At 46.1% G+C, this 24346-nt stretch overlaps 1 protein-coding gene across 1 annotated transcript; it reads right to left on the bottom strand.

Annotated features, from left to right (window-relative positions):
- Window positions 1-12834: 12834 nt before the first annotated feature.
- On the bottom strand, window positions 12835-17870 carry LOC100191188 (uncharacterized). Its single transcript, NM_001358370.1, has 5 exons — window positions 16080-17870; window positions 15552-15593; window positions 14723-15445; window positions 14292-14415; window positions 12835-14124 (listed from the first exon to the last, which is right to left on the bottom strand). The coding sequence occupies exons 1-5, from the start codon at window positions 16962-16964 to the stop codon at window positions 13061-13063; spliced, it is 2838 nt and encodes a 945-aa protein (NP_001345299.1). The 5' UTR covers window positions 16965-17870; the 3' UTR covers window positions 12835-13060.
- Between the last annotated feature and the right edge of the window lie 6476 nt (window positions 17871-24346).

The raw sequence follows: 24346 nt of genomic DNA, 5'->3' as shown, positions 1-24346 counted from the left end.
AACTGAGAGTGGGATACCAGGGCACCAAGAAGCCAAAGCTGAATATGAGTGGTAGCCTCCCTGTATCCCATCCTAGGCAGGAGTGTCCGTCTGACGAGCTCATATAAGTACTTCGCTGCTGTGGTGAAATCTGCTGGAGAACGTCGCGACCCATCTATGAAAGGCGGGCGGAACAGAGCCGCGACGTGAGTTGTCCCTGGAGCCACACCGCCGTGAGGGCGACGTGGAGGATCTGAGGTGCCGTAGCAGAGACTGTGGAGGCGAGTCGTCGAATCAGGGAATCCAAAAAGCTGTCTGATCTGACTGGCAGTGATCGTGACATCCTCGCGCTCAAAGCGAAACCTCATCCACTGATGATCCGGGTCAATCCAAACAGAGGCATAGAAGACGCGGACCCACTCCTCAACATATCTGCCGCTGATAGTCAAAAAGGACAGAAGGCCTGGCAAATAGGTGAGATGCGCCTCAGACTCAGCGCCGGCTGCTAGCAAGAAGGCTGGAAGATCCAATAGGCGGTGAACTCGTAGTGCAATCTGAGCAGACATCTGAGCCCTGAAGAATGACTCCTGAATCCGAGTGCTGAAAAGAGCTCCTGCTGCTGGGTCTCTCTGAGCTGGCAGCCAAGACTCCACGGGGACGTACCTGAACCGACGTACCCGGGCTGCAGTAGCACGCTGAAGATCAAATAGACGAGGATCCGAAGCCAGAGGACGGACCTCAGTCTCATCACGCTCCTGGAAGCGAGGTGGAGGGACAGGTGGAGCGGAAGCGGGAGCGGGGGCAGGGGAGGCAGTGGAAGCTGGCGTGGTGCTGGTAGTGGGTATGGCGGTGGAGGTGGATGGAGCAATAGGAGTGACTGGGGCAGGCAGAGTGGGTGGCGGAGTGGAAGCGGAGGTGTGAGTGGAGGAGCGAGACCGGGAGGCGAGACGACGAGCACGGAAAGCAATCTGATCTGAAGGAACATCCGGCTGATCTCCAAGTGCTGCCTGTGCAGCGGCTGCTGCAGCTGCTGCTGCTGCACGAGCCTCTCTGTCCGAACGCCGCTTCTTGCGGCCTTCCTGCTGCTCCAGATACACAGTCTTGCCCTTCACCTGCCTGAAGGGGCGACGAGGGTCCTCATCGTCGCCACCCCCTGATGCCGACGCATTCTTTGTGCGCGGCATCCTGAACTAAAGTCTGCAAATGAGATAGAGAGACTAAGCACAGAGCAAATAGTGACTGATAGATTTAGCAAAGAGTGAGATGTCTACCTGGAAAGCGCACACTGGAGGTGACGATCCAGGCAGAACGGAAGACGGCACACGGTCACACAGGGTCACTGAAATGACAGAAGAGGTGAGCACGTATTAGTCACATAGTCATAGGCATATGAAATGTGAATAAATACATACACAAAGAGATATGGCACGAGACGGGACGATCGATAAGTCAAAAGCCGTGAAAACGACGTTTGACGGACAAATAGAGACATAGGATGATTGGAATTCAAATTGAGGCACAAAACGATATGGGATTGAGCCGATACTTCACGAATAGGTTTATATAGGTCAATATGAGTGAAGTGTGTGCTTGGTTTGAATTGTGGCGAAGAAAAAAGGGTTTTGGGCACTCGGCTCGGAAACGATTGCTCAAAACGGGAATTTTGGATAAATTTAAGCTGGGGATCTCGGATTGGCGTGAAATTTGGCAAGTAGGTTACTGGAAGTGTGGTGAAGGTGCCTGAAAAATTTGGGTTCAATTGGAGCAAATTTGGCTGGTTTGGGCATTTCACCGAGCACGTGGTGTGCGGGGATCTAGGGTTTTAGGAATATGGCCATTTGAGGTGGGAATGCCCTCCCGAAGGAGCTAAGAGTTTGCAAGGATACACAATGGAGGTAGTGCAAAGCATTTCACCAGCAGGATTCACAAAATTTCACACAAGTTAGAAGATTTGCAAGAGGGTGGTGATTACTGCCTCACAGACAGAGAAGAGAGAAAGAGAGAGGGAGAACAGAGGACTGCTCACCGAGGGGGAGCAGAAGGAGTGCGCAGGTCGCCGGAGATGGAGGCCGCCGGAGATGGAGGCCGCCGGAGAGCAGAGGCGACGGCGGGCGCTGGGAATCGCCAAGAGCAGAGAGAGAGCCGTGAGACAGAGAGCGGTTTTGCCTCTGGCTCGGTTCTGCGGGCTGGAGGCATTTTTAAAAAACGCGATATGGGCGCACCGGACAGTCTACAGTGCCTGTCCGGTGCACACCGGACAGCGCACAGTAGATGTCCGGTGAACCACCGGACAGCGCACAGGAAAAGAGGAATTTTGCGCGCGGCTGCCGGTGCACCGGACATTGCACAGTGCAGTGTCCGGTGCACACCGGACTGTCCGGTGAGCCCAGACAGAGGGGAGTTTGGAAAATTTTGAATTTTTCTATCTAACTCCTAACCAAACCAAATCCCAACTTATAATCACACAAAAGAACACTTGTTGGGACAGGTATTGGCACCCTCATATACTTTTCAAAATATTTTGCCATAGGCTAGATAATTTTTAGAGAAAATAGGCAAATGGTGAAATTTGCATTTGGGCTTGCACTAGGGGTTTTCAAGAGTGATTTGAGTTTTGAATACTCCCCCTAAGTGCAGTACCTCATGCATATTTCAAGAACCAATAATTGCATGAAAGTAAGAATTTAAGTGCTAAAAGCTTAAAACTAAGACTTGTCAAGTTTGACCCGAGTTAAGCTTTTTCACTCGCTTTATTGGCGGTTATCTCAACTAGGTTAGACAAGCCCTAGATGCAATACAAGGAATTTAAATATGCAATGCAAGTGACAACACCATTTGACATTTCACATAAAATTTCTGAGATCAAGAATATTTAGTTCATTTCTCAACATGCAAAAGCGGGTCTTATCAAGAGGCTTGGTGAAAATATCCGCTAATTGATCTTCCGACCTCACTCCTTCTAAAACAATATCTCCTTTAGCAACATGATCTCTAAGGAAGTGATGACGGATATCAATGTGCTTGGTGCGAGAGTGTTGTACAGGATTATTAGCAATTTTAACAGCACTCTCATTATCACACAACAAAGGTACTTTTTCTAGAACTACGCCATAGTCTAGAAGAGTTTGCTTCATATATAAAATCTGTGTGCAACAAGCACCTGCGGCAATGTATTCCGCTTCGGCAGTTGACAAGGCAACACTATTTTGCTTTTTGGATGTCCATGAAACTAGTGATCTACCAAGCAGATGGCATCCCCCAGAAGTACTTTTCCTATCAATTTTGCAACCGGCATAATCCGAATCGGAATAGCCAATTAAATCAAAAGTAGCTCCTTTGGGATACCACAGACCTACGCTTGTGTTGTGCTTGAGATACCTAAGAATTCTCTTAACAGCGCGAAGATGAGCTTTCTTAGGATTAGATTGAAATCTAGCACACATGCAGACACTAAACATAATATCGGGCCTAGATGCGGTAAGGTATAATAAACTACCAATCATAGAACGGTAGAGAGTTTGATTAACCGGGTTACCTCCCTCATCTAAGTCGAGATGTCCATTTGTAGGCATGGGGGTCTTGATTGGTTTGCACTTCTCCATGTTGAATCTTTTCAACAAGTCTTTGGTATACTTCTCTTGAGAGAGAAAGTTACCATCTTTCATTTGCTTGACTTGAAAGCCGAGGAAGTATGTTAGCTCACCAATCATTGACATCTCGAACTCCTTCGACATCAACTCACCAAATTCCTTGCAATCACAGTCATTTGTCGAGCCAAAGATTATATCATCAACATATACTTGACAAATGAAAATATCACCGTTATGTTTCTTGGTGAAGAGAGTTGTGTCGACGGTCCCGATTTTGAAGCCCTTTTCGATGAGGAAGTCGCGAAGACGCTCATACCAAGCCCTTGGAGCTTGCTTTAGCCCATATAGCGCCTTGGACAACCTGTAAGCATGGTTAGGATATCTAGGGTCTTCAAATCCAGGCGGTTGCTCAACATATACAAGTTCATTTATGAAGCCATTTAAAAATGCACTTTTTACATCCATTTGATAAAGTTTTATATCATAACATGATGCATATGCAAGTAGGATACGGATGGCTTCCAGTCGAGCAACCGGTGCAAAGGTCTCTCCAAAATCTAAGCCTTCAACTTGAGAGAATCCCTTTGCGACAAGTCTTGCCTTGTTTCTTACTATCACACCTTGATCATCTTGTTTGTTTCTGAACACCCACTTTGTTCCAATGATTCTTGCATCTTGTGGGGGCTTCTCCAGGGTCCAAACATCGTTACGGGTGAAGTTGTTAAGTTCTTCATGCATGGCATTCACCCAGTCCGGATCCTGTAGCGCCTCATCTATACAAGTAGGCTCAACACAAGAAACAAAAGAGTGATGTTCAATAAAATTAGCATGTCTATGTGATCGAGTAATAACCCCTTGTGAAGGACTCCCGATGATTTGGTTTTGAGGATGAGCTTGAAGTAGTGATGAGTTTCTCCTGTCAACCACTTGGGAAGAAGATCCTGGAGCATCAACATCTTCGGCTTGTACCCTTGCTTGTTCATGAGAGACAAAAGTATCTTCATTTGCATGCCTCTCATCTTTTTCATCATCTTGTGGTACATTTGATGAAGAAGGCCTGTCAATGATTTGCACCTCTTCTTCATCTTCTTTTGGTTTGATGGCTCCAATAGGCATGTTCTTCATTGCTTCCCTAAGTGGCTCATCACCTACATCATCAAGATTTTCAAGTGCTCCTTGGGAGCCATTAGTCTCATCAAATTCCACATCATATGTTTCTTCTACCACGCCAGTGGCATGGTTGAATACTCGATATGCTTTGGACTTTAATGAATAACCCAAAAGAAAACCAATATCACAACGTCTTTGAAACTTCCCTAGATGATGGCGTTTTTTGTAGATGTAGCATTTGCACCCAAACACCCGGAAGAAAGAGACGTCTGGCTTTTTCCCATTTAGCAGTTCATAAGGAGTCTTCGCAAGTAGCCGGTGAGGAAATAGCCTGTTTGATGCATAGCAAGCAGTGTTGACAGCTTCAGCCCAAAACCTCTCCGGTGTGTTATACTCATCAATCATTGTTCTTGCAAGAGTGATCAAGGTCCTATTTTTCCTTTCAACAACTCCATTTTGTTGAGGTGTATATGTGGCAGATACTTCATGCTTGATCCCAATTTCATCACAGTACTCATGAATGTTGGTGTTGTCAAATTCTTTGCCATTGTCACTTCTGATCTTCTTAATCTTGCAATCAAATTCATTTTGTGCTTTCTTGGCAAACTTCTTGAATATAGATGCAACTTCAGATTTGTCATGGAGAAAGAACACCCAAGTGTATCTTGAGAAGTCATCAACAATCACTAGACAGTAGAGGTTGCCACCGGCACTGACATAATTTGTAGGTCCAAATAAATCCATGTGAAGTAGTTCCAGTGGCCTTGATGTTGACATGAAAGCTTTAGTGGGATGTGTATTAGCAACTTGCTTTCCAGCTTGACATGCACTGCATGGCTTGTCTTTTTCAAACACCACATCCTTTAATCCTCTAACCATATCTTTCTTTAATACCTTCTTGAGTGTGCTCATTCCAACATGTGCAAGCCTCCTATGCCAAAGCCATCCAAGAGAAGCTTTGGTGAAGAGGCAAGTTCTTAAGTTTGCATCTTCTGAAGTGAAGTCCACTAAGTAGAGGTTGTTGTATCTAAAACCCTTGAATACCATTGATTCATCATCCATTTTTGTTACAATAACCTCTGATGGAGTGAATAAGCATTGAAGTCCAAGATCACAGAGTTGTCCCACTGATAATAAATTGAAGCTCAAAGGTGCAACTAAGAGAACATTTGATATTGATAAATCATTTGAGATTGCCACCTTGCCAAGTCCTTGTACTTTTCCTTTTGAGTTGTCTCCAAATGTGATTTTATCTTGACCATCAACATTCTCATCTAATGAGGTGAACATCCGTGGGTTGCCTGTCATATGTTGTGTGCATCCACTGTCAATAACCCAATGGCTCCCACCGGTCTTGTAGTTCACCTACATTCACAGACAATTCAAGCTTGAGTTTTGAGAGCCCTATATTGCATAGGACCAGTGACTCTCTCAATTAAGGACTTTGCCACCCAGATTTGTCTAGGTCTACTCTTATTTGGTGGACCTAGGAATGTAACCTTAATCTTTCCATTTGCAACCTTTCTTAGAACATAGTGAGCATTGAAAGCAAATGGTCTTGAGTGCTTAGGCAAGGGAGTTGGTGGTTTAGCTTTGCAGTTGTGAGCAAAATGACCTTCATTTCCACACTCAAAGCATTTGATAGGCTTGTGAGTCTGCATTGGCTTGTATTGAGTGATAGCTTTCTTTTGCACAAAAGCATTGTATCCAATACCACTCTTGTTATTTTTCATAACAGTGTTCATAAGCAGCTCATTTTGGAGGTATTGACCCTTGTTGAACTTTTGCACACTTGTTGCAAGATGTTCATTTTCACTTTTTAGTTTCTTGACCTCATTCTTAAGCCTTTGATTATCCACTGCCAACTCATTGTTGAAATCATTGTTCTCAATAGCAACTTTTCCTCTAGTAGTTGCATCAGTCAAATAATTCTTCAATTTTTGGTTGTCTAAAGTCAGGACTTCAACTTTTTCAGTCAATTCAGCATGTAGACTAGTTTGCTCTTCTTGAATCAAATCATCACATGAGGTTGCTACATCAAGCTTAACAACAGGGTTAATAGCCTCATGTGTTTTGCAAGATAAAAGTTCATTTTCAACAAGAAGATTGTCATGATCAAATTTAATTTGAGTATAGTCTTCCTTGATCTTAACTAGTCTATTTTGCAACTCCCTATTAGCTTCATTTAATTTGTCATATTTCTCCTTAGCATCTTTTAGGGAGTTTGTGAGCTCATTTACAGTTGATGACATAGTCTTATTTTCTTCTTTTATTTCATCACTAGCCTTCATAACTATGTCATACTTGGCATTTAAAGATTCATTTTCATTTTTCAACTTATCACATTTAGCTTTTGACTTTCTAATGATTTGAGTATATTCTTTAAGTAAGTCAGCTAACTCATCATATGAAGGTGAAGCAAATTCTTCATCACTATCACTATCACTAGCATCATCAATATCATTTTGTACCTTTCGTTCACCCCTAGCCATAAGGCACAGGTGAGAAGTGGATGATGGCGATGGTGGTGGTGAAGAGAAGTCCCCGGCGATGGCCGCAACTTTTTCATCATCCTCTTCTTCACTTGAAGAAGATCCACTTGATGATTCGACGTCGGTGAGCCAGTCGCCAACAATATAAGCCTTTCCATTCTTCTTTTTGTGGAACCTCTTTTGCTTCCCATCCCTTCTTTTGAAGAATTTCTTTTCTTTCTTTTCATCATCGCTGTCATCTTCTTTCTTGCCCTTGAACTTGTTCTTCTTGGGCTTGTTGCATTGATGAGCAAGATGACCAAGCTCACCACAGTTGTAGCAGTCCATCTCAGAAATGGACTTTCTTTTGTTGGAAAAGAATTTCTTCTTTCTTGAATCAAATTTGATGCCTTCTCTATTTAGCTTCTTCAACATCTTGGTGGTCTTCCTTACCATCAAGGCAATGTTTGCATCAAGGTCATCATCACTTGAGGATTCTTCCTCAACTTGTATTTTTGCTTTTCCTTTTCTTTCAAGATTTGCTTTGAGAGCCAAATCCTTTCTTTTGGAAGATGATTCTTCTTTGTTGATGTGCATGTACATCTCATGAGCATTGATCTTTCCCAAAATTTGTGTAGGTGTGGTAACTGAAAGATCCATTTGATGTAGCACAGTGACAATGTGTCCATATTTGTCTATTGGGAGGACACTGAGAATCTTCCTCACAACATCCGGTTGTGAGATTTGAGTAAGCCCCAATCCATTGACTTCCTCTACAAGAATATTGAGTCGTGAGTACATAGCGTTTGCATTTTCATTAGTAAGCATTTCAAAAGAATTTAACTTTCGCATAGCTATGTGATATCTTTCCTCACGTTCACTTCTAGTTCCTTCGTGTAGAGCACAAATATCCATCCACAAATCATGAGCATTTTTATGATTCCGAACTCTATTGAACACATCTTTGCAAAGGCCTCTAAAAAGGGTGTTTTTGGCCTTCGCATTCCATTTCTCATAATTGAACTCATCACCTACAAGATTTGTGGGATCTCTAGGTTGGGGAAACCCTTGCGTGGCGGCTTTATAGACACCAATGTCTATAGCCTCTAAGTATGCTTCCATACGAATTTTCCAATAAGGAAAATCGTCACCATCAAAAACGGGAGGAGGTCCATCCCCACCGGACATCGTAACTCTAGCGATTAAGCTAATCTATGAGCAACAAGGCTCTGATACCAATTGAAAGGATCACGATGCCCAAGAGGGGGGGGTGAATTGGGCTTTTCTAAAAATCAACACTAATTAAAACCTAAGCAAGAGCTAAACAAGAGCCCAACTTCACCCCAACAACTAGCACTAAGAAAATAATACTAGAAATGTAACAAGGCTAAGACAATGCTTCAAATACTTGCTAAACAAATACACAAAGTAAATAACTTGAATTAAGTGCGGAATGTAAAGCAAAGTTTAGAAGACTCCTCCAATTTTTCCCGAGGTATCGAAGAGTCGGCACTCTCCACTAGTCCTCGTTGGAGCACCCGCGCAAGGGTATCGCTCCCCCTTGGTCCTCGCAAGAACCAAGTGCTCACTACGAGATGATCCTTTGCCACTCCGGCGCGGTGGATCCCTCGAGACCGCTTACAAACTTGAGTCGGGTCACCAACAAGATCTTCACGGTGATCACCGAGCTCCCAACGCCACCAAGCCGTCTAGGTGATGCCGATCACCAAGAGTAACAAGCCATAGACTTTCGCTTGACCAAGAGAAGCCTAATGCAAGTGGTGTGTGCTCTAGGTGGCTCTCACTAGCGCTAATGAGGAACAAGCGTGGATTATGATTCTCTAATCTCCTCACAAGGCTTTTGGTGCTTGCAATACTCTACCAAGGTGCTGGAATAAATGTGGAGTGCAAGACATTGAATATGGTGGGTGGAAGGGGTATAAATAGCCCTCACCCACCAACTAGTCGTTACAGGAAACTTGCTGCGCGATGGCGCACCGGACAGTCCGGTGCGCCACCGGTGCGCCACCGGTGCGCCAACGGATACTTCCAACTGCTAGTTCTGACACAGAGCCGTTGGACTCATGGCGCACCGGACAGTGAACAGTCCACTGTCCGGTGCACACCGGACAGTCCGGTGCGGTGTCCGGTGTGCCGCTAAAATTCATTTCCGAAGACTGCGCTCTCGGGTTTCTACGACTGGGAACACTCTGCTGAGGACCAGGCTGGCCCCACCCGGCAGAGGGTGCACCGGACAGTCCGGTGCACACCGGACAGTCCGGTGCCCCAAAGCCAGAAACTCCAAGTCTTGTTTTTCAGCTGATTTTCAAATCGGTTTTCGTTCTAACTTGTGTGAGTTCTAGAGTGACACCTAGCACTGTATATGAGTGTGATTGTGCACCAACACTACACTAGAACTCTCTTGGTCAAACTACTCATCGACAACCCCTCTTTATAGTACGGCTAAAAGAGAATAAAAAGCCTAACTAAATCGCGAGTGTCCACATCTCCTTGACATTCGGACTCCGTAGACCTTCACCTTTTGTTTCGTCGTTTTAGCCGTCGCTTCAAGTTCTTATCTCCGGGATTGTTTTCACCGTTGTAGTACTTCTACCTGTCATGCGACCTAACTTACCATTTGTCTCTGCAAAACACACGTTAGTCACATATAATAATACGTTGTCATTAATCACTAAAATCAACCAGGGGCCTAGATGCTTTCAACATCGTCCCATAAATTCTTTAGTGCTTTGTTGCTAAACTATTGTATCATACATTGATAGTGTAACTACTGAATTTATGTCTAGGATCAGGGTCCTATGGATCTTGGGGGCTCGGGGTGGCCGACCCTCTACCCCACCCTCAGGGTTGCCGCTGCATATAGTTTCGTTTTGCTGAAATATGATAGCTCATTTAGCTCGTAAGGTGGCTCGTTAACAAACCGAGCTAGAATGTCAACTCAGCCCATGAAAAAATTCAAATAAGCCGATCCGAGTCGAGCCGAGCTTACCACGAATTGAGCGAGCCGACGAGCCACGAGCATTTTGTCCAGCTCTACCGACAGCTGTGCAGGACTGAACACGGGAGGGTGCGGTTGTGCGGGAGTGCAGCGCTACTAGGAGCCTATGTCTGTGCCTAAGCATTCTCAAGTATCTCAACCCTAGAAGCCCACAAAGCAAATTGTAGCCCACAAGTTACAATCGCAGCTAAAGCCCATCTACAAAGTCATGTCTAAACTGGTCTTCCCCGTCTAATCGGATGACTAATCATGATTAGTCAACTTATTAGATGACTAATATTTTGGACGGTCTAGTCACATCGGTGGTGCTAGTCGGTTGCAAGCTACCGATTCGGCCAACTAATCACGATTAGTCGGACGACTTGAAAACATTGTTGAGTTTAATCAAACCAAACTACTTGGTGGTAATGATCCTTAGAGGTCCTTGTACGTTTCTATCTAGCCTAAATGTCACCAAGAAATGAAATTCAAAAGATCGGTCAAAAAAATCAAAATAGAGGAGACCGAAGGAAAATTCAAAGTGAGAACTTCAAGAATTCAAAGGAGCACAGGAATGGATTTCACTTTACCATAAACCACAATAGTAAGGGCCATGCTTCCTAAATATCAAAATACACAGATAAAGAGTTAACTAAAACAATTGTGGATGTCAATATCATGAAAGAAAACTTGAAAACTAAGCACTAGGATAGAAGCTCAAGAGATGGCTGGTTGAGGGTAGCTCCTCATATTTATAGAGGAGGTTTTCATATTCACAACATACTCTTAGATATTTAGAGCTAAACCACTTAGCTAGGGACATAATGTTCTAACTCCCAATCTGATGATCCGACGATTGCACTCCCTTCATGGATTTTCTTCTCCTTGAGATCCCCGACGACTACCGGATTGTATATGAGTCTAACTCTATGTTTATAAGTGTATCTTCCTTAAATGTTGAAATATTTGCCATATCTCTTAATCTGATGGGATCTTGCCATATTTGCGCTTCTAGAATCTTTCTAGCTTTAGGATCCCTCATTGTCTTGACCGTCGAGTCCCTGGGCTTGTATGCGATCCCATAGGCCCTTGTCCTCAGGCTTTTCTTCATGAAGCTTGATATGAGTACCCGTGGTGCATATTATTGGTAGGTTTCAAATGGTAGATTGCAAACCAGTTAGCATCCTAATGTCGACAGGTGAAAAGCTTATTGTTCATAAAGATGAGCTATTAGGACCGAATGATGCACCGATTTATAAAAATATGGTTGGAGCCTTGCAATACCTCAAATGTCGATATAGCCTTTCTGGTCTACAAGGTATGTCAGTTTTTTACATTCTCCCACTACTATTCATTGGGTTGTAGTCAAGAGAAGTCTATGGTATCTTAAATCAAAAAAGTCGATTTGAATCTACTCAAGTTGTTCTTTTTGACAGTAAATGCATATTCAGATATAGATTGGGCAGGTTGTCTAGATGTTATAAGATCTACAGGAGGCCTTGCTGTATTTTTTTATTACAGTCTCATCTCTTGGAGTACAAGAATAATCTACTATGTCGAGATCAAGTACTAAAGTAGAGTGCTAGACTTCGACGAATGCTATAACAGGGATCATGTGGAATCAAATCCTATTGAAGGAGTTAGCGATTGGAAGTCTAAAGACAACACATATGTCGTGTGATAATGAGAGCAAAATCTTCCAATCATGTGTTCTATGCGACAACTAAACTTATAAAGGTTGATTATCATTTTTTTACGAGTGAAAGGGTTATAAAGAAGCTTTAGATTGATTTTATATAAAGTGGAGATCATATTGCAGAAAGCTTCACCAGGCTCTTTTGGTGCGTCAGCTAGAAATTTTAAGTACAATATCAAATTAGGAAGTTATAATTAAGGACGGCTATTAAGAACTGGTTTTCTCGTATGATAAGTTATAGATCAATTATGTAAGAACATGTATCAACTTCGAAGTCCATCCCGTAAGAGATTGAAACTTATATAAAAATTAAAAAAACATTGACCCTTTAAAAATATACAATGCTTCTCGCCGTTTCTAATTTTTTGAGCCAAACTACTAGTTACATATTTGGCTCGCTACATCTAGGAGACTGGGCGCGCATGCACTACCACCTTCACACACAGTAGCATAAAGCTTCCCCACTTCCAGGCGAATTGACAGCCCAGCCGTTCCCTACCAGGGAAGCATTCTGCAAGTCGCGCCATTGGTAGCAGATAAGCCTGATTCCACTCGACGCCGAGCTTGCCCTTCCCTGACGGCGAGGGCGAGCTGTTATTCTTCCCAGCTGGACGACTTCTGATCAGCCTGATGCATGAATACAAACAGTAGCTCTCCCGTCCAGACTCACCAGCTGCTCCACGCCTTCAGCGGCACCAGCACGCCCAACCCACTCGCTGCGACTGGAAAGCAACCTCCAACCCGGGCAATCAAAGCCACAATGTCAGGTTGTCACTTGCAGGAGATCGGAGAAAAGATTTCTGGAAGTCGACTCCAAACTGCATCACGTCCACATGGTTCTGTAACACTACAGGGTACCACCAGCAAACCATCAATGATACAGACCGAAGGGGACCGGAAGAACCAGACTGAAATTTTGGAACACAGCAAGTTCAGAAACTTCGTATCGCAGCTTAAGCCATGAACTCATCTTCATGACAACAGATTATTGCCAGGACTTTTGAAACCAACAACAGATTATGACAAAAACCTTCACGGCATCGTTTCGTGTTTCAACCGTGCGAAGAGTATGACACTTTATTCCTTTTCTACACTCGCCATTTGTACATTCCATACGACAACATGGCGTGAACATGGACAAGGAACCTCTATGGCGACAACAGGATACTGGGCCTACTACAACAGGCTAAGGGCGGTAACCTAGGCTTCTGTTCTGTCACGAGCTATGCGCTTCCACCTGCAAGCAGCTGCTGCTGCTGCCCGAGCTGCCCACGTGGCAGGAGAGGTCGCGCACCTGCAGCTTCATGTTGCGTGAGCTGATCGAGTCCAGGACGTCCATGCACTCCTGGAGGTCGGCATCGTTCGCCAGGATCACCCACTCGTCCTCATCGTCCTTGTATTTGAGCTGGAATGCTCCAGCCGTCAGCTTGAACCTCTTTGCTATCTCTTCCAGCAAGTGGTACCAGCCCCTTGCTGGCACAAACTTGAACCGGACGGTGTCGCCATTGTAGGTAGCTTTCACGGTCAGTGCAGGGCTGCTTCGGTCTTTGAGGGCACGTCCTGGGTTCCCCTTGAAAGTAGGCTCGCTTGAGGCGCTGCCGCTCGAAGAATCGGTCATGCCAGAGGTGGAAGGGAGTGTCTGCTCCTTGGTGTCATGACCATCGACCATAGTGACATCTGCTTGTTGCACAAATGGTGAGTTCCTTACTGTTGTTTGGCCTTCAATGCCATCCATGCTTGGGTGGAGGGAGGTCAGAGAATCGATGTTGCCTGTTTCTCCAGTATGCAGAGAATTAACAGCACCAATGGGATTGGGATATGAAGGACCATGTGTGCCTTCAGAGTTTGAATGCTGTGTGATATTTGCAATACCAGAAACATAGTTTCTTCTGCCTTTGTTGTTGTTTGCCAACGTCCGAACTTCATCGCCTCCCCTTTTAGGTATACCAGAAACATGAAATTGGCTAGTTTCTCTTTGCCACCCATCAGGCGAAGAGAAATCTTGTTCTGATTTTGGGCTACATGTTTCCTCCACTGCTCTCCCAAGAGATGAAGTAGGCAATGTATCGCAAGCAGAGAATGGCATCTTTTCCGGAAGAGAGGTTGCAGGAACAAGAGACCCAGTAGCAGGATCGTACTGCAAGGATCTATCCACACCGTGAACTGATTTAATGACCTTCTCTATCTTCTTCAATGAACGATTGACCTTGTTTATCTTTCGAGATGGCCATCGGGAAATTCCATGTTGTCTGCATATTCGTTTCAATGTCGTTGGACAAACTGCAATGGTGTTTATAGGCAAGTGTCAGAAGAAGCAGTTCATTCCATAATCTCCTAATCTAAGAAATTCTTCTACAATGATGGCATTATCTTCAGTAATCAGTACTGTGAATGTCACAGCAAATCTAGATTTAACAGAGACTTCGTAACAATACAGTAGGGCTCACCACCAAGGCTCATTGCAGCATCCCTCAGGCTCCCAGAGAAGTATTTGCGAAGAACATCCAGACTAAAGTTCTTTTCAGATGCACTGCGCTTTTTATCTGCAACTCGCATTGAGCTTCTCTGTGGCTGCACATAACAAGGTTTCTCATCAAAAGGGTGCAATAACAAAGGTTCCATATTTTTAAATAAAAAAATGCACGCATCAGATTCTACTAGCATGAAAACTGAATGTAATCCATCTTGAAAAGAATAACAAAGGTTCCATATTTTTAAATAAAAAAATGCACGCATCAGAATCTACTAGCATGAAAATTGAATGTAGTCCATCTTGAAAAGAATTGCAAGTGGTTTAGATACTTATGATTAGGTGTCAAAGAAGTCACATATCTCAACTAACAATTTTGAATGACTAGATAGAATGATAGCGCAGCACCTTGTCAGGTTCTCTGTCTCCTTGTTTGTCACCCAAAGATAGATCCTGGAGTGCAGATTCTGTGATTGGCTGGTCATCATGTGAGGAACTTTCAGAGTTACCAGTTGGTAAACAAGTTCCACTAGTCTTCTCAAACATTGCTGCAGTAGCACTAACATTTTCAATCTCTGCCTCAGAGACTGTTCGCAAGCTTTTGCATATTCTTTGCATTGTGCTGGAAAGGTTGTTTAATAACATCTGCTGCTCTCCACAGCCCTTGCAGTTGACTGGGAGAAAGAATTCTAGTATGTAGTCATCGTAACTGGTGTACGTACTCCTCAGCCGTATGGCTACAGCAGCGTGCAGACCAAACTTACGAGCATGGTGTGCAAGCGGGTAGTCTTCGATACTGTACTCTCTTATATCAGGTGAGAAGAATGGCAGATTCGATTTAAGGGCTCGGCCTGCAATACCCTGCCCCTTCTCAAGATGACGATCAGCACATGCATGAAGAAACCCCTGCATCTTTGCATCATTAACATAGCAAGCTGATTCATGGATACGAAGTGCTGCTTTTCCTGGTTGCGGATCTATCCCAATATTCTTTCCAACACAAAAACCATTAGCGATGCCATTTGATGTAGGGACCCATGTAAGGGCCAAAGGAAGCATGTGTGCATGACAAATAGCTCTTAGAACATCCAATATCTCAGTAAAAGCAGATTTCTGATTTTCAGAGTAAACCTGCAAATGTAAAAGATAATGTATGCATTGATCATCAGTAGGTAAAAAGTAAATACAAGACCAAGAGAGATCTCAGATGGAGCATGTTAGAAGTGAAGATTGACACCTTCTGATTGCTGCGATCTGTTGTTGTCTGCAAGTTCACAGCCTACAGAAGAGCAATGGATAAGTATCAAATATATGGATTGCTTATATACAACTGAACAAAATTTTGACAGAAGTGATTGCTTATATACTCTTCGTCCCAAAATATAAGGAATTCAGCTTTTATCCCAAGTCAAACTATCCTAAGTTTGACAAAGTTCATAGGAAAGAACAACAAAATTTACAATATTATATTCATATGAAATATAAGTTCATAGTCACTTCTTGGATGTGGTATATGTTAATACTCCTCCCTATCAATTTGGTCAAACTTAGGGTAGTTTAGCTTGGAACAAAACAAAAAATCCATATATTTTGGCATGGATGGAGTTAAAAATAATAATAGTGACAAATGAAGAAAAGTCAGGATGTGAGTAAATGTTATTTAAAAATACCAGAGCTGCTTGCAGTACTTATGAGTACTTCAACTTAACATTAAGCACTGATGTCACTAAATAAATATCCCAAGTCTAAACAAGTTAGAACTTGCCTGCAAGGCATCGCAAACAATGTCCATCTCTGCATCAAAATTAGGTTTCTCCTTGTTTGTGACAAGTTCAAGAACTGCACAACAAGAGCCCTTGCTGGGATCGTAAACTGGCATAGCAAGTGACCCTTGTATTTCATGAAGAAGAGCATGCTCCATTCTCAAATACTCTGGCTTACTGTAATAGATAACACTTGACGTCCACTCTGGCACCCCGGATATGAAGACCCTCCCTGGAAGCCCTAGGTGCAGACCAGGCTCCTCCTTAACTGAAAACAGGAAATTTCTAGAAACTTCTCTGTAACCTGCAAGATCCTGGTCAAGTAAATAGGGCTGCTCAGATGTACTCAACACGACACGACCATTGTGCTCAACAGGCATCCAGACTTGGGCAAGAACACCATCACTCAATGACTTCCTGAACAAAGATAGCGCCATGAGCATCCTGTCTGCAAGAGCGTTGCCAACAGACCTCGGAATGATGCTACTCCCTTGCTGTGAGCCATTACTTGGAAGAACAAGCCCATCTGACTCTTTTAGCCCTCTGTCGACTCCAGTTGGACTCGATGCTGCTGCTGAGTTGAACCTTTGAGCAAGTGACGATGTCCCGTCCACAGGCCCAGGAAAGGTGTCAAACGACATGTCTTCTCTCACAGCTGAAGCACGCGGAGATGAGCCCAAGGATGACCACATGGCAACCATCTGTTGCGCAGCGGAGGGATCATTCAGCAGGGAGAATATGTGATCAGCAACTGATGGGCTGCAGAGCTCCGAGTATCCATCAAAGCTCGTCATGGCAGCAACACCAAAGGGATCATCAAAAGATTGCATGGGGCTGCCGATGTTACTGTTGCAGCCGGCACGGTTGGGAGGCGTAGGCACATCCATGGCTTTGCTCCACTCGTCGAGGCAAGGATCCTTATCCACACCTAGTACGCCGAAATGGATTTGGAGCACTGTATTGAGCTACAGACAGGATATAAAGGAGAGCACTGTCTTCTAGCTGAACAGAATCTTTGTTCAAACACAAGAAGCAATTTGATATACTAGCAAAGCAGGAGTATCTGGCTATCTGCACAGGAGACAACTTTTCTTATGCAGAAATGTCCTGTTCATAACGCAGGTAGTAGACAAAAACTCCAAGACCCGTCGATCAGCAATGAACTCCGGAACCCAAAAGGTCAAGCCTTTAGAGGAAAGTTCGGCAAAGGTAATTGCTTAAAGCGGCTTCACAGTTCCTCAAAATTCAACTTTGGCACTAGAAAGACTGTACGGCAGGCAAGTTCGGCGCCAACGGCGATGAACCTGCAAGCTAGAAGCCTCTTTCGACAGGCTGAAATTAAGCACCAATTGGATCAAAAGAAAGCCAAATTCACACCAGCACACACCTCCCGGCCCCTAGAACACAGAAACTCCGAGCACAGCCTTGAAGACTGAAACTCCGGCACCAGGCGGAAAGAACGGCGCTGGGACCACCGCTCGCCTTGGCCGAGCCACTAGACCGGCTGGCAGCCTCCAGACTCTCCCAATTCTCGCCTACAAAATTATTGCAACAGGAGTCGAGAGCCGCAGCGGCGTCTCCTCGACTGGGGCCGAGGAGAGGACGGGGAACCGGGAGGGATAAGGATCGCAGATCTGAGGGGAAGACTGGGGAAGGAATCAAAGGCGACTGGGACACCCACCGCCGCCACCGGGGTGGGAGGGACGGCGGGACGGCAGAAGATTCCAGGCCGTGGAAGTCCCAAGGCCAGTGCCCTGTTTCCTAAGTCTGTCCTATTTAAAATATGTGTATATAAAATACTTTTCTGTCAATAGATATATACATATACTCCCTCATCCATCTATATAAGGTTTGTCTTTTTATATTTATCAACTTTGACTAATTATATAAGACAACATAAAAATAAAATTACTAGGTTTATCATGACTTAAACTATTATAATATTTGTTGGTTGAAGTTTAAATAGTTTGATTTATAACAACTTAGAAAGCTAAACTTGTATGAACGCTGGGAACAGTGAAGTTTGAAATATAAATAAGGGAAATTTGGATCCATACCATTAAAAGATCACCACTTTGGATCCATACCATTACTATCTCACTTACATGTGGGTCCATATGAGTTAATGACATGTAGGGTCCATGGTATATATCTAAAGTTTGGATCTTTTAATGGTATAGATCCAATTGTTCCTATAAATAATGGGATATGTCTAGCTCCCCGTAGGCCGCAGCGCAGCCGGATATTCATGCTCCCGCAAAAATCTTCTTTTTTTCATGGATCACCCTGAATTCGGAGTGAAAAAAGAGAGACAACTCCCGGTCCCGGACTTCCGGGGTCGCGGCTCGGGCGGTGAAATCTTCGCATGATCGCTTCCAGGGATTGGTTTATGAGTGCGCGGATTAATTTTGTGATTAGTGTGACTGGCGCCGTGCTAGTGGCCGTTTTTTTTCTCTCTTGGCATCGCAGCAGGGATGACTAAACACACGGTCTCCGTACAGAGTATCCGTGTGATTCCATCCTCTTGCCACTAGCTATTTGTTTTGTTCCTTTACCCCTCTATTAGCAGAGGGCAGAGGAGGCCGGTTTTGAGAAGTTGCGAGTATTCTGCAGCGCTTTCAGAATCAACGGAGTGCCACATGAGATAAAGATTTTTCTAGGAGCGAAAGATAGAACACTTCAGCGTTGAAAAGAGCATTGAGAAGCTCGGACGTCTCGTGCAATTTCGACGGGCTAATAAAGTCTTGGTGCGTGCCCAGAGAAGCAAGCGAAACGCTTGGCTGCAATTTGCCTGCCTGCCACTGGCGCGCGGTGCGTTCCGCGGTCCGCACGCCACTCCGCGGCTGCCACTGTGAGGTCGACGTCGCGGCGGGCGTTTCGGCCGGTGACGGCCGCCTGGGCTCGCACTCTGGGCAGGCAGAGATCCCCCTAGTCCCCCACTGCTACGTGCACGTGCTACCAGAAGATTAGCGGCATTAATTAGTATCTCCCTGGGTTATTAGCTCGCTGACAACAAAAGGCAAGATGAACAGGGGATACCCGTGAGCCACGGACAAAACGCGCTCAGATTCTGCCGGCCCACCCCGTAGATCTCATCGTCTACTCTCCCCTCGCGTTCGCACGCTCCAGTCTCCACACGACACTGACAGACCTGAGTACTACCTGACACCTGCGCGCGGGGGTGCTCTAGCTCCAGCACCCTTGGGGCGTGATGCTATCGGCAGGGGTTATTTCTAAATATTCCCTTATATGTGTTGGACACTGTCACACAGCTGAACTAACAGATGAACCTAAATACTTATGGAGTATGTAAGAGCTCAGATGCACAATAAAACAAACTAGGAGAATTATAGCTTCTCGTTATATGTGTCTCGTCCCACTACAGGACGGAAGTATTTATATGCCTGTTCAGTGGTAGGTGGTCCAAAATACAGTCATACCCCCTGCTACCAAATATATCCATGAAATATCTCATGCAACGGAGGTAATTATAGTGCTTCCCGTACAGTAATCCACGCATACCAGACAAACACACCCACACGCTTCGTTGACGAGTGGACCCTCGACGATGTCTTCTTATGCACCGGAGGTGTTGGGAGTCAATTTGTAGCCTCCGTTCCAATGGCCCTTCACATTTTCGCTCCCTCCTATTGCGCCCGACAGGACAGAGGTCCTTTCGTCGATGAGATGGCGAAGATCTCGGGTTTTACCGAGGCTTTGTCGTTGCCCGTGTTGAAATTAGGCCCACTAGTGTGTGACTCAATTCAACAAAGAAGCCAAGGTGATGTGTAGAGATGGCATGTGACTTTAGTCCCATATTGTTTATCTAGGTGGGAGAGAACCAACTTATATGTGGGAGTGTTCACTACTCTTCACATGAAACAAATAAAGGGCTATGGAGGCTGCTACACGCTTGCTCGCGTTTCACGTTTTTGCGTGTTATTTATCGCATGACTTGCGATGATGCGCGATCGCGTCACTACATGTTTTAAACGACTGTTTAGTTTTTGCCTTTTGTTTATTTGGTTATCAAATATCACACCTAGACTGTCATGTCAACCAGGAGTAATGGACACGCAGATTACGTGCGAGATATTTGTACGGTTGCACGTAGAGAGATTCTAGGGGCAGTTCCTAGAATTTAGCAGATCAAATCAAGGAGGTTGCGGCGATCCCTCTATGAAGGGGAGACGTCCTGTAGTCGGAGGACAGACACGAATAGCAAGCCGCATGGAACAATCTAGGACTGCGACAGCTGTTCGGACTGCTGTAGCTGCAATCCATAGAGACAAAAATATTGTAGAAGCCACGGTCACAGCCGAATTAAAGCCACAACAAACAAACATGAAGATTGTTAGCGGTGAGTTAGCTAACAATTAAATAGATATATGTTAGGAATGTTTAAAACCAGTATAGCTAATTTTAGTAGCTAACTCTTGTGACTGTTCGGCCAAGATGGAAACAACCTTTTGGTTTCCACTCATACTTAGTCTCGTCGCTAGCCTTTGAACAATTAAAATTAGTAAGGAAAATGGATCACAGTCCATTTAATTAAGTGTTTTGATATTTGATGATCAATAAAACTTATGGACTAACATGTTTCTAGTTTTATGTTTATAGTTGACTTGAACTAAGGCATTGAGAAAGCAACATCTTAAATAAGACATTAGAAGACCTATTGAAGACTTACAAACATCAAGCAAGGTCCAAGACATGAGGCTAGAAGAAGCTTAGGTGAAGAATCCTGAAGGTTAGAAGACTGGGCTAATTATGGGTACACTAGACCAGTGGACCACTGTATCGAATGCATAAAGAGCATGTTCTCTGTACCCAAGCCTAGCGGGCGCACCGGACCAGTCCGACGCACATTGGTGGTACGCTGGACTAACAGGCAACAATCGACAACGGCTAGCTCCAACGACTATCTGACGTGGCGGGGCACCGGACCTCTAGCATGGCGTAGAGGATATGTGAGAACAGTAATGACTAGTTGTTCTGAAAGACGCATCGAACCAGTTCTGTGCACACATTTGACGTGTTGGACTGGCCCGATGTGACACAGAAAAGTCGGCTTCCTTCCCACTGTTTTTAGGCCTAGGACTATATATATTAATGGTTTGTATGTATGTCTATATCTAAGTTCCACACTAGTGGTGGTCACGGAAGTGGTCGCATCCTCCTCCCATGCAGATGGTAGTACGGTACAAACTCCTCGGATCGCTCGGGCCTCCTACCATGATGTTTTCCCAATCCCATCAGTGAATGTACACGAGCTGACAAAACCAAAGCCAAAGCCCGTGGCGAGCTCACCACTCATCAGCCTGCGTTGCGTCTCCAAATCTTCAAGCAGAGCAGACAGCAGAGTAGCAAATGGCATTCTGTTTTCCTTCTCATGAAGCATGCATCGCATCTAGCCTGGCTATGACCATTGTCGTGTTGGTACTCTGCGCCCGCACCTGCACTGCATCACCGCTCTCTCGTACGCACGCCGCTCGCGCGAGCCAGGCTGTCCAGAAATGGATCGATCCCATCGTTTCGTGCGAGCCACGCCGGAGAGGAGGACTGCACCCGGACAGCCAGGCCCTAGAATTTCAGGCAACAAGAATGTGTTTGGTCACGATTAGAGATAGCAATGGACTCGATCTCCTAGGTCTGCCCTCGTATTTTATTGCACCATACATCTATAAATATATAGTACATTTTTAGATACCACAACTGTAGGTACCCTGGATTAGGGGTACCCTCTACTACAGTATAAAAGCGCTGTACACGTACAACGTCTCCTGGCCACATGAAGAACGTCACCCGACCCCACCACATGGGCAGGTCTAGGAGCACCGAGCGGCAAGGGAAGATGATGCACCCCAGGATGCATCATTGGGTCCGGACCTCCACGGAGGAATACCGAACCCCTGTACGCACAACCTGGATCCTCTATTACGATCCGAGACTCCCAAGAAGGCATGCCAGGTCCCTCGGATGGGCCCTAGGTCCCTCCGAGTGAGGTTCAGACCACAGCAAGGACCCGGGACAGGGGGGATCCTGGAATAAGTAAGGGTCCGGTGCTGCCACGTGTCCAGACCTTATCCTGCGTGCTCGCGCTACCCGCGAAGGTGGAGGCCTGCTGCTGCCGCGTGGCTTGTGGTCCAGGACATAAGCCAACGGGCGGGGCCTGACGTAAGGCCTCTAAAGCCAAGAGGTCTCTGCATTTATTGCGGAAAGTACGCGCCGCCTGCCACCATGCTGACAGACGATGTGCCCTCTCGACATTTAATGCGTCCAGTCCTTTTCGCTGGCAGACGGCGTCAGGGTCATCCTGCAGACGGCGCACCTATCCAGTCTGTTGTCAAACAGTGCGTCCATGCCATGCAGCGCACTGTGCTCACCACCCCTTGTGCGAGAAGCTTCCCCTGCACGCCGAGACTATACAAGATCTCGGGTGTCAAGGTGCAAGAAGATTGCTCCAGCAGGAGATATCAGTGGCTACATCAGCTATGTTCCTGGGCCCACATGTCGGGGCTCAGCACTCTTGTACATGCCCCCCTTTAGCTATAAAAGGGGAGGCATGCAGCGTTACAAAGGACAGGCTCACTTAGACCCAAGTGATTCTAGACAACTCAAACTCTCAAGCAATACATCACACAGTGGAGTAGGGTATTACGCTTCGGTGGCCCGAACCACTCTAAATCCTTGTGTGTTCTTGTGTTCTTCCCATTCTCCAACTAACGAGCAAAACGCTTAGGCCTCTCCTCATCTTAGGATTTAGGGCGGGTGCACTCTGCCACCCGGCCGGAGATTTCCTCTCCGACATTTGGCGCGCCAGGTAGGGGGCTAGGCTTTAGGTTTTTGCTTGTTTCCTCGCTCAGCATGATGGTGCGAATCGTTGAGCACCGCGCCGAGACTTTGATGGATTTCGAGGTGGAGGAGGAAGCTGCTTCTTCCACACCACTGGTTCCCAACCGCCCTATGCCGGGCGCTGCTACTGTGCATGCCGCACGGCAGCATACAGATGCACAGACATCCCGGACTCCGTCGAGAGCGACTCTGGGAGCATTGTCAGCAGCCAGGGAGTTGCTGCGACACCATCCAAGCTCCACAGCCTCACCAGGGGCCATGAAGCAATGGCAGGACGACGTCGACCGACTGCTCGGCATGGCACACTCCACCCCGACCATGTCGAGGCCACGGTCATCCCGGCGCCAGCATGAGGCGTCGGCATCTGTGCGCTCACCCTCAGTGAGGGGCGCACAGACCAACGACCTTCGAGCAAAACTCGACCGTAGGTGAGAGAGGACGCCAAGGTCTCTTTGGAGAGGGTGCGCGAGCGTCGCCAAAACATCGAGGGCCGCAACCTCGATCAAGACTTTGTCGTGGCGGCACCGCAGACACCAATGGGCACTCGGTCCCCAATCGGTGTCCCCTTGGCCGGCGTGGGCTGCGCCGCTCTCGTGGATCATCTCCACGCGGCCTCATGGCCACCCAATTTCCGGCCACACCTACCGGAAAAGTACGGCGAAACGTCAAATCTGTCGGAGTTCCTGCAGGTGTATGTCACCGCTATCACAGCGGTCGGTGGGAAAACCGCTCTGATGGCAACATATTTTCATGTCGCCTTGTCTGGTCCTGCCCGGACTTGGCTCATGAACCTCGTCCCAGGGTCAGTCTACTCCTGGGAAGAGCTCCATGCAAGGTTCGTTGCGAACTTCGCCAGTGCTTACCAGCAGCACAATGTGGAGGCCCACCTCCATGCGGTGAGGCAGGAGCCTAGGGAGACCCTCCGGACGTTCATCTCCTGCTTCACCAAGGTGCGAGGTACTATACCTCGCATTTCCGATGCTTCCATCATCACGGCCTTTTGTCAGGGAGTACGTGATGAGAAAATGTTGGAGAAGTTGGCCACGCATGACGTGGAGACTGTCCCCACACTCTTCGCCCTGGTCGACTAATGCGCTAGAGTCGCCGAGGGTCGCGCATGGCACTCGACCCCACAAACCGGGGCTGCCCACTCGGGTGGCTCGGGTGTCGTCCCCCGGGACGGTAAGAAGAAAAAGAAGAAGGACCGCGACTACCAGAAACCGCGGTCCACCGCCCTGGTCGTTGCAGCCGCGACCAGGGGCTGGGACGATCGCAACAAGCGCCCACGGCCGTAGAAGGGTAACAGCGGCCCATGCCCTGTGCACCCCAACGGTCGCCACAATGTCGCGGAGTGTCGCGAGATCATTGATCTCGCGAAACGTGTCAGCGAACGGCGTGAGCAGTCCTCCAAGGA

Source organism: Zea mays, chromosome 10 (assembly GCF_902167145.1).
Source record: "Zea mays cultivar B73 chromosome 10, Zm-B73-REFERENCE-NAM-5.0, whole genome shotgun sequence".
In the NCBI taxonomy this organism is placed as follows: domain Eukaryota; kingdom Viridiplantae; phylum Streptophyta; class Magnoliopsida; order Poales; family Poaceae; genus Zea; species Zea mays.
This window is presented reverse-complemented; position numbering and strand designations above follow the sequence as displayed.

Coding starts and splice junctions, on each gene's coding strand:
- LOC100191188 (NM_001358370.1), bottom strand. CDS start 16,964: ATGGATGTGCCTACGCCTCCCAACCGTGCCGGCTGCAACAGTAACATC. Junction 15,594..16,079: donor TTGTTTGCGATGCCTTGCAG/GCAAGTTCTAAC, acceptor GCTCTTCTGTAG/GCTGTGAACTTGCAGACAAC. Junction 15,446..15,551: donor CAGATCGCAGCAATCAGAAG/GTGTCAATCTTC, acceptor TTACATTTGCAG/GTTTACTCTGAAAATCAGAA.